General features: G+C 39.7%; 1 protein-coding gene across 1 annotated transcript; it reads right to left on the reverse strand.

Annotated features, from left to right (window-relative positions):
- Positions 1-8,642: 8,642 nt before the first annotated feature.
- LOC306840549 (potassium channel subfamily K member 17-like) lies at positions 8,643-13,669 on the reverse strand (the record flags this gene model as incomplete). Its single annotated transcript, XM_079369915.1, has 5 exons — positions 8,643-8,901; positions 10,394-10,559; positions 10,672-10,838; positions 11,760-11,874; positions 13,454-13,669. The coding sequence occupies 5 exons, from the start codon at positions 13,667-13,669 to the stop codon at positions 8,648-8,650; spliced, it is 918 nt and encodes a 305-aa protein (XP_079226041.1). The 3' UTR covers positions 8,643-8,647.
- Positions 13,670-14,262: the final 593 nt, after the last annotated feature.

Consider the following 14,262-nt stretch of genomic DNA (forward strand, 5'->3'; position numbering starts at 1 on the left):
CTTTTATACTCTTTTCATTACGTTTCATTCGTTGTTCATCATATTTACTAAAAACCAAGTAAAGTAATTATCCTTTTTTTGCTTGTTATTGTTAGGTTGGAATTTGTGAGGATGGGAAGGCAGCCTGCAATGACAAACAAATCTATTTATCTATCACTCAGGTTATTACAACTAAAGTATCAGAGCAGTTTTTAAAATGTACGAGTAGGCCGGTGAGACGTGGTAAAATGCAGAGAGTTCAAATAAAAAGTATAAATAAAGCAAATGTGGAAAGTATGGAAACTTGGAAACACATTGTTCTCTTTCTTATTCTGCACAGTTAATAGAGGTTAAAGAGGTTCAACTCAAAGTGTGTCAATGGGAGACGCAGCGAGAGGAGGAGGCCGGGAGAAAAATAACTCCCATGGGACACTGAAGGCAGGAAGTGTATGTTGATCCCTCATTGGCTCCGATGTGAGATCAGAGATCCAATGAGGGGGTCGGAGAGGGACACACATGAGGCAAACACTGCAGATGAAAAACACTATGGACTAATGTGGAAGACAAAATAAGATGGAGAAGAGAAACCCTGTGTATGTTTCGTAATAAATATGTCAATGCGGTTATTGATAATTATTAGCCTCCAGATATGTGGACTCTTCTGTGTGTGTCTTGGCTCTGTAGATTATCACCTTTAACAGGCCTATCACTAAAGTTGTATTCATTTACAGCAGTAATAATTGTACCTCCAGTCCCAGCTTGGCTCTATCTTCCACAGTTATCTCACAGTAACTGTTTAAGAAGATGTTTTTCGTCTCGTCAATGATTAATAACCACAGCAACGTTGCCATGAAAGTGGGTGCTGTAGAGTTAATATAGGTCAGGTTGAAGATTTCAATTCTGACCTTGGTTAACCTGAAGGCAATTTTCACTCGATTCCACCTTCAAAACCATAAAAAGGACATTTGGAAACACGACCTGCTAAAATGCACTGACCCCAACCTTAAAGTCAAATTAAGACTGTAATGTTTTTCTATTCCAAGCTGGAGGAAGCACTAGAGTGGGATGTTGTACTTGGGGCTGGCAGGCAGAGTGATTGGAGGAAGGGCAGACAGCCAGGTCGCGGAAAGAAATGTTTATTCAGGCTCACCACACACACACCTCAATTAACAATTCATTCAAGACATTATGCTCTGCAAACACAAACACAAGTTAGTCAAACAGAGAAACACCGCCTCTCCTCAGAAGTGACAAAAACATCAACCAGTCTGCTGACCTCACAACTTTTATACCATTACCTGTCCTCTTTAACCAATTAGAGAAGATCTCTGTTATCAGTGCATCCATCCATCCATCATTCAATCAAATCATCCATCATTCAACATCCCCGTTCATCCTTCCATCCATGAATCCAGCCGCCATTGTCCATCTCTCCGTCTATCCATCATATCGGCTCACAAAACTCACAAAAAAATTCCTTCATATTTACATAGAGTAGAGGTGTATTGCTGCTATGTTAATGAATGTGCACTGCTCTCAGTGAGTGCAATAAAAAGAAATCTTGCTGAAAGTTATTGGCAGAGAAAGCTGAAAACTTAATATGTCGTCCCAAACCTCAAACTTTTCCTTAACCAAAGCGACTAGGTTTGGTTAAGATTACTTTAATCTAGCTGTGCTTGAGGTTGTGTACAGTATGAGTCACAGTCTGATGAGGTTTAAACCCCAACACCACTTTAGTAAAGGATCACTGTTTGGACTGGGACAATAAGGCATGACTTACTTTTACTGGATACATGAACAGCAGCTTCTTCAAGGATGGATGAAAGACGACCAGGCAGAAATCCTAAAGACAAATGTTGAGAAAAATCCAATGACAGGGGAGACAGGCAGCAATATATAGTACCAGGAATAAAACTCTTGTATAGTTTGAGCTATGACTTAGAATCATTAGTTACAGTAACCATGAACATTAAATGCCCTGCACAGGTTCAGAGCTCACATTGGATTGTAGAGCTGTGCTACTTCAATAGTGTTGATGACAGTTTGTTTGCACTCTCTGGTGAGCATGTTCAACAAAGTCCTGCTCAAGTTTCTAATAGCAAAACACATTGCATAACAATTGTGTAGGATTTAATTATAAGACATACAATACCTGTATGTTTCCTGTTAGGCAATCAGACAATATGACAAAGAAAATAAATCTTCTCTCACCTCAAGAGATTTATTTCAAATTGTTTCTTCTTGAAAAAAGTGCTATTTCTAAATCTTCATATTTGGTCTGACAGTACGGAGCAGGTGACAACAAAAAACCTTTTCAGTAAATTCACTTGATGAATATTTTGGTTGAGTTGCACTTCACGTGACCTGACTGCTGCTCCTATGTGCACAGGCGAGATACAGAACACACAACATGCTTTGTGTCTTCGTGCATATATGGATTAGTGTTGTTTCCTGTGTGCCTGCAGAATTTATATTCACAAAATGTTACATGTTTAAGAACCCACTTGAAAGCGGATCCTCTAGAAGCACGATTAACAGCTGCCTGTCGCGTTCAGAGGAAGGTTGCAGCTGTGCAGCGTGCAGCTGCAAAGTGTTGCATGCACACTGTTCCATTAAACTACATACGCAGACAGACCTTCATGTATCATGTTCTATGAAGGTATAGGCCAACACTTGAATGTTATGCAAGCTGAAGACCACATTAAATATCACAAAAGATGCTTTGCAAAGGTTTTTACTTGTTACTAATAATAAGTATTTTTCATTCAGGGAAGCCTCATTTGTTGTTCTGTCACCTGGAGGACAAATCTTACTGATGATTATGTATAAGGTCCTTTGATTTTTGCATCTCACAAAAGAGCATCTGTTTGACGGAAACTGAAGCTGGCTTTCATTAATCAACAGCAAACGTCACAAAATTAGATTTTTTTATTAGAAGCAACACATCCACTGCAGAGAACAAAACCAGTGTTGTATTAGTTTGATTGTGTTTTATGTGAGGAAATCATTTCCTGCACCTAGAAGTTACTCCTGCACTGAACATGCACATCAGCTACAGCTGTTCACAAATGTAAGATTTTCTTATTTTGAGGAGGCCGAGTTGTTTAAACTCACACTCAGTGTATTTTATCTTGATGTAGGAGAAAACAGGCACTTTGGGGGCTCAATAGGATCATCTATTACGACAGCTTTAATATGCGTGTGGGTGACAATTCATTCGTGTCTTTATTGTCTCGAGGGATGTTGATTTTGATCGGGCCTTCGGTCCTTCCACATCTTTCATCTGAGATATCTCCACACACTGGTTAAATGGCTATTTCAGAATGACAATCATGTTCCCTAAATTCTTAATCCTCCTCAGTTTGTTAAAAAAAGATACATTTGTTGAACTCGTTCTCTAATGCCTCAGACACATTACTTTCTACCATCCAGTGACATATTACAATATTTACTGGATTGATTGGGATGTAACAGGTATTAATGCTGGGATGTAACAATTCACTCAACTTATGATATGAAATGATTCATGTTACTGGGTCCTCGATACGATTCACTCACAATGAGTTTTGTTTTCTCTCAACGAGGGAAGGTGATTGGAGCTTCTCTGCATCATGCTGGTTGTGCTGTTTGTGTAGTTTCCTGTCTTTTATCCTCTCACATCTTTCATTTTCTGTCTTGGACAAAATGCTTCAACACGGACGATTTGAAGGACGGTGGTGCCCGACAGCTGCTGACGCTCGACATATTATCGAGATTCATTTTTCAGAGTACCAATGTGAACCATGACACCTTTGAATTGATTTATCACGATTTCATGATCGATCTTTACCATAGCAGTAGTTTCTATAGTCATATCACAATGACTGCAGTGATCGCTGCACCATTCTACAGCAATTTATTAATTATTGTTTATTATATTAAAGCTTGATATATGAAGGCTCTAACCCATACAACAGTATATCTTAAAAAGTCTGAGTGTACAAATTATACGACACAGAATGTATTATCAACTAATAAAAATGTTCAGTGCCCCAAAACAAAAGTACAAAGCGTGCACTGTTTAATGTTTAAACATTTATCGGCTTCTGTTTGGAGATGACTTTAGAACCTGAAAGCACCTGACAGTCACGAGTTCAAGTACTGAGACCCACTATTGGTACAATCTACCAGCTGGTCCAAGTTGTGCTATGTCATACACAGCAGCCAAATGTACATGATAATGAATGTTATCTGTCATTTGTCTTGATTGGAAAATATTAGGGCTGGGATATAAAACAATTTGGATACTGAATTGTGATAAAAATGAATGTCATTAAACATGTCACATGTCATAAACATCGCTCCCTTGATATGGGTATATCTAACAGATAGTGACAGCAAAATCAGGGACGCCACATTAGCCAATTATTTGCTTGTAGCTCAAACATTGGACATTAAAAATTTCCAACTGACCATTTTCTGACTTTCAAGATCTCAGTCCCCTTTTTGAGGCTTGTCAGCTGTCAGATTTCAGATGTTTCCTTTCAAATGTTGAACATGGATGCATCAAGCTAATTTGTTTGTAGTTAGCGGATAAAAAGCAAAAAAAAAAAAAAAAAAAAACAACAAACAAACTATTTTCTCCGGTACATGTCTGAGCTCACTCTGGCTTCTCCAGCTTCTTACCACAATCCAAAAGTTGCCCATTGGTGTGCATGTGAGTGAGTCTTGTTGTTTGTCTCCTGATGTCTGCCCTGCATTGACATCAGGAGTCCAGAGTGTACCCTGCCTCTCACCTCATGGCAGCTGGGATCGGCTCCAGCCTCCCTGTGACCCCGAAAGGGATTAACGTTATAGATAATGGATTGATGGATTGTAACTGATAGAAGACTGCAGCCTTTCAAATAAGTGAAAGTGAAATAAACTATTAAATTTCAGATGACTCCTCAATTTTTTTTTTTTTTTAGGATTTTTTATTGGAGAGATAGGACAAGGGAAAGAGTTGGAAATCAGAGAGAGAGGGAGAGAGAGAGAGAGAGAGAGAGAGAGAGAGAGAGAGAGAGAGAGAGAGAGAGAGAGAGATCAAGTGGGGAATGACATGCGGGAAAAGAGTTACAGGTCTGATTCGTTCCTGGGCCTGCCACTGTGGTTGGTCGATTTAAAAACATACCCTTTGTTTTACCTGCCACTTTATTTGAACCAGGAGTGATTAGTAAGGATGTCTAATATCACGGCTGACAGAATTCAAGTAACAGGTTATTTTACGAAGGGAAACGTTTCAACTGCAAAGAAAATGCTGACATACTCATAAACCAAAAAAACAATTTATTTCACTTTATTATTTTGAGGCTGGTGAGAGTTTTCATTGCAGCCATGTCTTCCTCAAAGGCTAACTTGTTTAACTGATTTAGTTGAAAATGAACCTCTGGTTGAGATGCAAGATATTCAGTTTGTTGTTTTAGAATCATTCTGTTACTTTTATTTCCCAGCTACTGTGACTGTTAAGTTGATTCAATTCACCGGTCACTGCAATAAAACCAAGCGATCTGTATTTGGCGGGTGGTGAGCGCTAATTTCCAAAACTGGCGCGCACCAACCACTGCTCTACCAGCGCCCCAAAATATACGATTTTGAAAAATGAAAAGGAGGATGAAGCAAAAACAGCACACATGGTCACAGTGTTTTCAGGGTCATTTCTCAGTGGACAGTAAGTGACCAAATACACTCCTGCTTTCTCTCACATACTGAGCCCCCATTGAACCGTGGCCAAACAGGTATGTGGAGTTTTGTCGAACAACAAAGTCCTGTCACTTTCCCATCCACTCACTCTACACACCATCCCAGCAGAGAGAAAACTAAACGAAAAGAAGCTAAATGCCTGTTTCTACTCTCCTCTTCCTCCCTTTCTTGTCTGCAGTTTTACATATATTTCTTTTCCTTTTCACCAGCCTCGTCTTTCTCTCCATCCTCTCCTCCTGCTGCTGCCCTCCGTCTCTATCGTTGACTCCTCCACTGTCTCTTCTGTGTTGATTTGACTCTGTGATATACGAGCCGAAAAATGTGCATCCATAATTCACTGCTGAGTTATTCTGTGTCAAGAAATGTCCATAGCAATAAAGAGAAAAAGAGTGACTGTACAGGTTTATTAAATAATGCAAATGCACAAGAGTTTACATGGGATGGAAATTGGTTTGCAAAGTTGTTTGTATCAATTTAAATATCTTTTCAGTGAAACTCCAGATTCTTCCTGAGTCAATGTGGGAGTACACTGACTCAGGAATATGATGAACGTTATACGTTTGTGTGATAAAAGCTCTATACAGACAAATACATGTATGTTTTTGTTGCTGGTTCAATAATTCGTCTCTCCAGTGTTGGTATAGTAACACCCTCTAGTGGATTCAACGCTAATTTCAGGCTACATACATTAGCAGAAGAAGAAGTAAACAACTGGTAAACATCTCTTTTTGCAAAAATTCAGGATTATAATTCAGTCTTTATACCCAAACAACAAAGCTAACTGTTACATATTTACATGGTCCAAGTTGTGCTATGTCATACACAGCAGCCAAATGTACGTGATAATGAATGTTTTCTGTCATTTGTCTTGATTGGAAAATATTAGGCCTGGGATATAAAATATATTTAAAAAAGCTGGGATAGCTTTGTTATCCGAGTGTTCAAGTATCTGGCTTCCACATCCTCATATTGACATCACTTTTCAAGTAATAAAAAAAAAAGTGAAAGGTGCGACACGTAGAAATATGACTTTCTTAAAATGACCTAGACTCAGCTCCTTTTACTCCCAATAACTAGTTAAAGAAACGACCGATTTCTGGGAAAACACGAAGAACTTTAAAACTTGCAGAAAAGTCCTAAAAAAGCTCCGGATATTTCCAGAAGGAGCTACATGTGTGAACAGACAAACTCTTCACTCTGACTTCACCTGGAGTTTCTCCTCCAAGCCCTTTTTTTTCTCTCACAGCAAGTCCGAGGGAGCTGATGTGAGAAGGTAGCAGGATATTCTCCGGGGAATTCACCTGGAGCCAATGGGAGGGGGAGGGGCGTTTATAAACTGGGACTGCTGCACAGTGCGTAGAGTGTATACACGCGACTACGATCTTCGTGCACATAATTTAAAGTCTGCATATTTTTTTATGTCATGTCTTACTTCAGGTGAAGTAACTGGACTCCCACTGTGAGGAGCACGTGTGAAGAGCAAGGTCAGGAGAATATCCAGAGCAGTCCTCATGAAATGATCTAAATATTTCAGGTGAGAACAAGTTAAAACGGCTCTGTTGATAGAAAGATTCTTGACATGACCAAGCAGAGAAGTGTTTCAAAATCTTGAAGTTAGGATACGCAAACATATCAGATTTTTATGAACAGCCCTGCCTGGCTCTGTAATTGGATAAAAACATTTTCCCAGGTCAATTTAACATCCTGCTTTTTTACTGTTTGTTATGGTAGCAGGAGAGCTGCGAGTGTTGCTGTCTGGAGCTGGCTCTCTCATCTTCACTGCATGTTAGCTTCTCGTCTTACCAATCAAAATCATAGTGGGATCATAAGTTCAATAATTAACATCACGCTGCTTTGATAAAAACTTGACCCTGGAGAGTGAAACCATAAATTCATTGTTAAATATTTGCTGATGTAATAAACCAGGTGAACAGTGAGGCCATTTCTCATACATCATCAGACTTTTCCTGCGACTGTTCAATTGGCCCCCTGCTGGTCATTAGAAAGAGTGCAGGTTTCAACATCAGCATTGTCTTCACATTACAATCAAATTGCTACATTCACTTCTCATATGAACACTTGACTATAGGGCTGCACAATTTATCGTAATCTAATCCTTTTTGCAATATGAACTTTCTACATTAATTGAGATAAATGATTTTATTTATACCCCGTTATATCCCATCAAATGTGAACAATCACAAGAAGGTCTTAGAATGGCTATTCTTTCACACCATTTCAATGCAGTCAGATGAAGCTCGGGTTAGATGTCTACCCACAGAGTGCTTCACTTTGGATTCTGGAGAAACATGTTGCAAAGACAGTTATTGTGTAAAACAGGAGGAACAGCAGAGAGACAAAGTTATATATATATACTGTATATATAACATCATGATTATCTCTATTTTGAAGAGAGACATGTACGCTGAAGAAGTCGTGGTTGATCTGTACAGTGCTGACCTGATAAAACAGACTTTGAAGGACATTCAGCTTGTTGACTTTCAGACTGTTGCTGTCGTGCACCTGAAAAATTGTATAACAGTAGATTGTGCTCCTGTTGTGCTGTTTTTGCCTGTGTGTTATTTCACATTGCATATTTTTGTCATGTTGCACGCCGACTGTTGACACATGCAGCAGGAGTCTTTTTAAAACCCTTTAAAAGAACAACTACATGTTTGGTAACTATATTGCTAACAGACTAACATGCAGGTGGAGGAAGTATTGAAGTTGTGAAATAAAGCTGACTCAACAAAAAAAGAGAGACTATTTTAACGCTGTTGTGAAGAAAAGGATAAAAAATGTACAAACCAATGATCTTTCACACACATTAAATAATCCCACATCCTTTAAATTTAGCTATAGATTCAAAGGCACGTCTGCTGCTCTCATCCTGATCCATAGACAGATTATTGTATCACTATTTCGGCTGCCTGAACTTTCATTTAGTCGTTTACTCAATTATAGGAGACTTCTTCTCGTCCTCCTCCTCCACCTGTGTTTCCTGCGTCTCTGGGCTTTCGTCTTCTGCACTGCCGGACTCTTCTGGTTTCTGTCCGGTCCACCACAGCTTGAAGTAGGTGTTGATCCGCTCCAGGATGTCAATGGAGTGATTGATAAGCAAAGCCAGCCAGGCTAGGCCGAAGAAGATCCAACTGGCCATGAGGACGCTGTACCAGTCTGGGTAGTCTTTGTCTGGATTACTGTCTGTAAAGAGTCAATCAGTATAACATCATGTTAAGCAGAGAGGCGGTTTAGAATCCCAATAAACTGTAGACTAATGAAAAGATTTTGATATGGGGACGATGATTGCGGTACTTCCTATACTGACATTGTTTGTTCTGTAAAGAAACAACTTTGATGTCTTCTGTAGAAGATGTGTGTGTGTGTGTGTGTGTGTGTGTGTGGGGGGGGGGGGGGGCAGGAAACTACAGATTCCAATTTGTCCAAAATCCTCCAAAGATGGGGCAAGCTCATGCTGCAAAAAACACTAACATGATGTCAACATGGAGGACATAAATAGCAGCTCAGAGAGCAGACCGTTAAATGTTTCTCCTGTGAAGCTCGCTCGAGAGACTTTAAACACCTTCAGGCTAAAACTGCTTTGTTTGCTCACTTGATGTATTTGTTAAGAATAGCAAGATACCTCTGTAGCTACTGTAATAAATGTAAATAATTCAACTCATGACTTATACAGACAAATATTTGCTCTAGAAAATGTAACATGTTGTAACATGAGCAGATTTATGTTGGGGTTTTTTCCACAGGTTTTATGTAATCGAGAGACGTACACTGAGACAAAACCTTCTAAAGAACTGAAGCTGGAGGAATCCCAACTCAATAACTGATACAGCGAAGGAATCCTGAAACAAGCTGAGCTCATGTCACCAGCTGCACAGCTCGCAGCAACTCATATCGTCAGTGGTTAGTGTGAGAGCCCTCCGAGAGATTCCTTTGTTTTTTTAACAACTGTATTTTTTGTTTTTGAGCTGATATGATCACTGGGAGATGAACTTCCAAGAAGCCCCCCCCCCCCCCAACCATATTTGATCAAAGCTGCACCCTCCAGTGTTGAAAAATGAAGCCAATGTGAAAGTGTAAAAGACGTCAGTGCCTCGAGTGCCAGACTTCAATAACACCCATGACAAACAGCAGAATTCATCCTGGTTAAAAATAAAAGGGCAGTTTTTTTTAGCTGTAGAGCTAATCTCACTGGTTCAAAGTGTACATGATGTGAATCTTACCATAACTAAACTGTTATGATCATATTAGGGCAGAGAGTTATGCATACATTTGCACAGTCAGGAGCTGAATTGTTGCCATCGACTGTGAAAAACATAGAAAATGTCTCAGTGACATCACCCACTGGTTCCTGAAGGGGAATTCTGAAACGGGATGATGATGGTAACCACATTGAAATTGCTGTCACATTAGAAAGAGTCGGAGCTGAGACGGCCTCCTGGCAAATTTCCAACATGTCAACCGAAGTAAAAGTAAGTAAAAGCCAATGGACGACGTCACTGAGACTCCGATTGTTTAGTTGATTGTTTTATACCTAGAAGAAGCTCAGAGAGAGCCTATATGTTTAATTACTTTGTTCAGTGTTTTATTTGCTGGTTTCAGCACTTTATACAAAGATTAAACTTTTGAAATGTTTGCTAGAAAGCCTCATAACTTGAAGGGAGGCACTGTGCGCTACCTGCCACAAAGTCTCCAAAGCCGATGGTGCTGAGGGTGATGAAGCAGTAGTAGATGGCCTGGGAGAAAGTCCAGCCCTCGTGCTGCTGGAACACAATCATTGGAACAACAAAGAAGAGAGCAGCTCCTGACAGGTATGACACCAGGTGGACCAAAAAGCGGGTACACTTGTGCAGGGAGAGAAAAAAAAATCAGACATGAAAACCAGAAAAAGTAAAAAAAAAAAAAAAAAAAAAAAGGTTGTAAATGGTCAGACTACATCATCATAGATCTTCTCACCCTCCACTTGGTTTTCTCCTCCAGGAATTCTGAAATGTTCCTCTCTATGACCAGCATGTACTTGCCCACCCTGTTGAGCACGACCACGTTGAGCGGGATCCCAAATAATGCGAAGAACACGCAGAAGATCTGTCCAGCAGTGGAGTTAGGACTAATGTTCCCGTAACCTGTAAAACTGTAGGCTGTTAGTACGTCATCCAAATGATGGTGAAGAGAGAGAGAGAGAGACAGACTGACAGACTAAATTAATTCCTTGATTTATGCTTTCAATAAACATGATAACATCTTAAATGGTGATGAATCTAAAGCGCTGAGGGGCAAGTTAAACAACACAGTGATGATCACTTCTGCTTAAGTCTGCTTAAGGCCTTTTCACACATGAACTCATGACCTTTTTTAAAACATGATTGGCACATCTGATATTTTCTGGAACTGTCTTTCACACATGAACCTTCAAGCTGGAGATTCCTGTGAGTCAGCTGTGCTCTCGTAGCTCGTGATCAATACTGGCAACTAATGCAAGCAGTGAAGAGTAGAAATCAGAGCTGAACGTGTAACTCGCTGTTGACCTTAACACTTCACCTCAACAAAGATTGTTTTTTAAAGTCCTGATTCTGTTGTTTCATCACAAGTTGAAAACGGATGTCATCAAAGTCACTGAGCACATTCAGAGCCTGATATTATTACATTTCATTTTTATTTAAATTACTGTCATAGCTGAGTTTAATATCTGGCTTTTACATTTATGTCTCAGTACTGTTGTTTATTTCATCTTACGTTAGTACCTATTGTCTGAAAATGAATGTTTGATATTTGATTGTTTTTTTGGTTTAAAAAAAAAGATTTATTTTGGGGATTTTGACTTTATTTGGATCTGGATGGAGGAACTTGGGAAGAGAGAGTGGTGATTGATATTCAGAAAAGGAGCTACAGGCCAGGCTTGAACCCAGATTGGAGGACCCTCATGTCCGTTCATAGGGCCTGACCAAACCGCTAAGCCATCAGAGTCCCAATCCTGACAATTTGCTATCAATTTTGTTCTCTTAGAAGCAGCAGGTTTGTATAAAAGGTGATGTGTGATGTCTCACCGATAGTTGTGACCACGGTGGCAGCGAACACAGCTGAGCTGGTGAATTTCCAGAAGCCATCTGAGGTGTAGTTTCCTTTCAAACTGAGGCCCACCTTGGAAGCCTCCTGAACAACCTGAAACAGAAATAAACTGCTGAAACACACACAAGGTGTTTCACTGACACTTGAGGCCTCTCAGTTATATAACTCGTGAACTTGTGTTGAGCTGAATCTCATTTGAAAAGCTCAAGGCCTGTAAGGTCAACATCTCGCTCTCAGCTCTGTGTCAGGCGGAGCAGATATGTTGACACAGTGTGTTACATAAAAGTCTTGACTTCATCACCAGAGTGGGAAATTACTCCCAAAGAAATACATAACAGTCTGTGACCTTGTTATCTCAGTGTCTCTCTGATGATGCAAACTTATCTAACACACGTTACTGTAATATTGACCGACTGTGTTTTTTCTTTTTTCATTATTAGTTTGTAACCTTAAAAAAAAGAATCATTTTGACCTGAATGGGTGTAAAGTGACAGACAGCTATTGTTTTTGTTACAAGACTCAAATCTGTGTCTTCATAGTGCCACTCCTCGTAATCCTTAATCAAAGTATACTGTTGATAACTTCCTGGATTTAGTCTGAATAAAGTCAAAAACATAGCAAGCCAAATAAGAGTCTTAGGTGTGGATTTCATAGTTGTTGTTTTGTCCATAAGTCAGGATTTAGAGCCATACAGTATGTTGAGACAGTGTGACATGTAAAGTCTGCACTGTTCATTTGATTATTTGTTAATTTGAGCAGTTGAAGTTCTGCTCAAAAGGAGTGGGCCCACCCCCAAAATCAATGCAACAAGAATTTACATCAAAACGGTACAAAAGAACATGTTACAAAGTGCACAGCACAAGAGCACAGGAACACAGAAGTATGAGGTGTATAAGTTGTTTGCCTACAGCTTAGTGTTCATCTGCTGCTGGTTGATGTGACGTCAGCAGGTTGCAGGATTTGCTTTTCGAAAATGAGGGATCAACTCTCCGAAACTTCCTGTAGATGAAACTTCCTGTAGTTATCACTTCCTGTTGTTATCACTTCCTGCAGTTCTCAGGGAAGACGTCTTTATGTTGGTAAAAACACCTAAAACTGAAATCTTTACCTCAGCCTTGCACAATCAATTATTATCCTGACATTTTAACTCAACCAAAATTCATAGTTTTTAAATGCTGTGTTGTGCTGAGCTCACGGTGGATAAATGTTGGGTGTTTGGAAAAGAATATATAAGTAAGACTAAGGTCCAGAAAAATATACTTATGTTCAGTGTCTTGAAATAAGATTTGTTTTGCTTTGTTTCAGTACAAATAATAAATTGATAAAAATAAAGTTCATTTGGTTAATTACGTCAATAAACAAAAATCATATGTGACTGCAAGTTTTGCATGAATGGCGGACAGTGTTTGGTCTTAATATTTGAAAAGTGGATCTTGTCAAAGTGGGAATAGGAACATGCAAAAGAAGAAGGGCTGTGGCTGAGATGTAAATTTAGTGGCGTCTGTTTAGAGCCAACAAGTCACACAACATAAACGGCTTTAGAGCAAACTAACTGGAACCTTTTTCACGATTCTTGATAAAGTAAAAAGTTTACATTTCTCTTTAGAAAAAAACGTTCATAATTCTTCAAAACCCAATTCTTTACATCAACTGTGTGCTTCTGTTGTCTTACCTGAGCCACTGCCTCCAGGCCGTCCTGATTCAGACACGTGTACTTAGCAAGCAGCTTCTTCTTGTTGGTGTGTAAAAGACCTATGTCCTTCTTTCCAAGATCTCCCTCCAACTTCCAGAAAACCAACCCTCCGACCAGCACGTAGGCCACGTAAAGCCCCCCGAGCATCAGGATGGAGGGCACCCGCGCCAGGTTTAACACTTCTTTTATCCCCATCGCTGCTGGAACTTTTAGGTCCCAAAGAAAACTCAGCACTCAGAACATCTGATGTTCTAACAGCAGGACGGCGGTGAGTGAGAGCTTGTGTGCTTAGCTTCTCGTCTTTTCATGCACTGCAGGCAAATTAATCTCAGTCACTGCAGTGGCCTGGCATGCAAATGATAAGGAAAAAATCAGAACAGTCAGACAGACAGGGGTTGATCTTAAGATGTCAATGGGTGAGGACAAATTCTGGAGTTTTCTCTTTATTGTCCATATAAGAGCAGTTGCTGAGGATAGCATGTGGATCCTAGTTGACAAAAGGCAGAGTGTCCATAGTCAATACCTTTTATAAGTTTACATCATGTTTTCACTTTTTTCTGCAGGATAACAGCTCCCATCTGGATTCGTATCAAACAGACACGTTTCGCTCTGACTGGTTTCAATTAGAAAGCGTTACAGGTTAAACCTGTGTATGTCAGCTGCTATTGTATAATCAGTCCTGTGTGCTTCCAGGTCACGTCACACCAACATCCTGATTAATGGGTTTGTTCGAGATAGCACTCTGTGCTTAACTCACCACAGTTTACCATCAGCACACAAACACAGAT

This window comes from Symphodus melops (assembly GCF_947650265.1).
Source record: "Symphodus melops genome assembly, chromosome: 19".
NCBI classification, from domain to species: domain Eukaryota; kingdom Metazoa; phylum Chordata; class Actinopteri; order Labriformes; family Labridae; genus Symphodus; species Symphodus melops.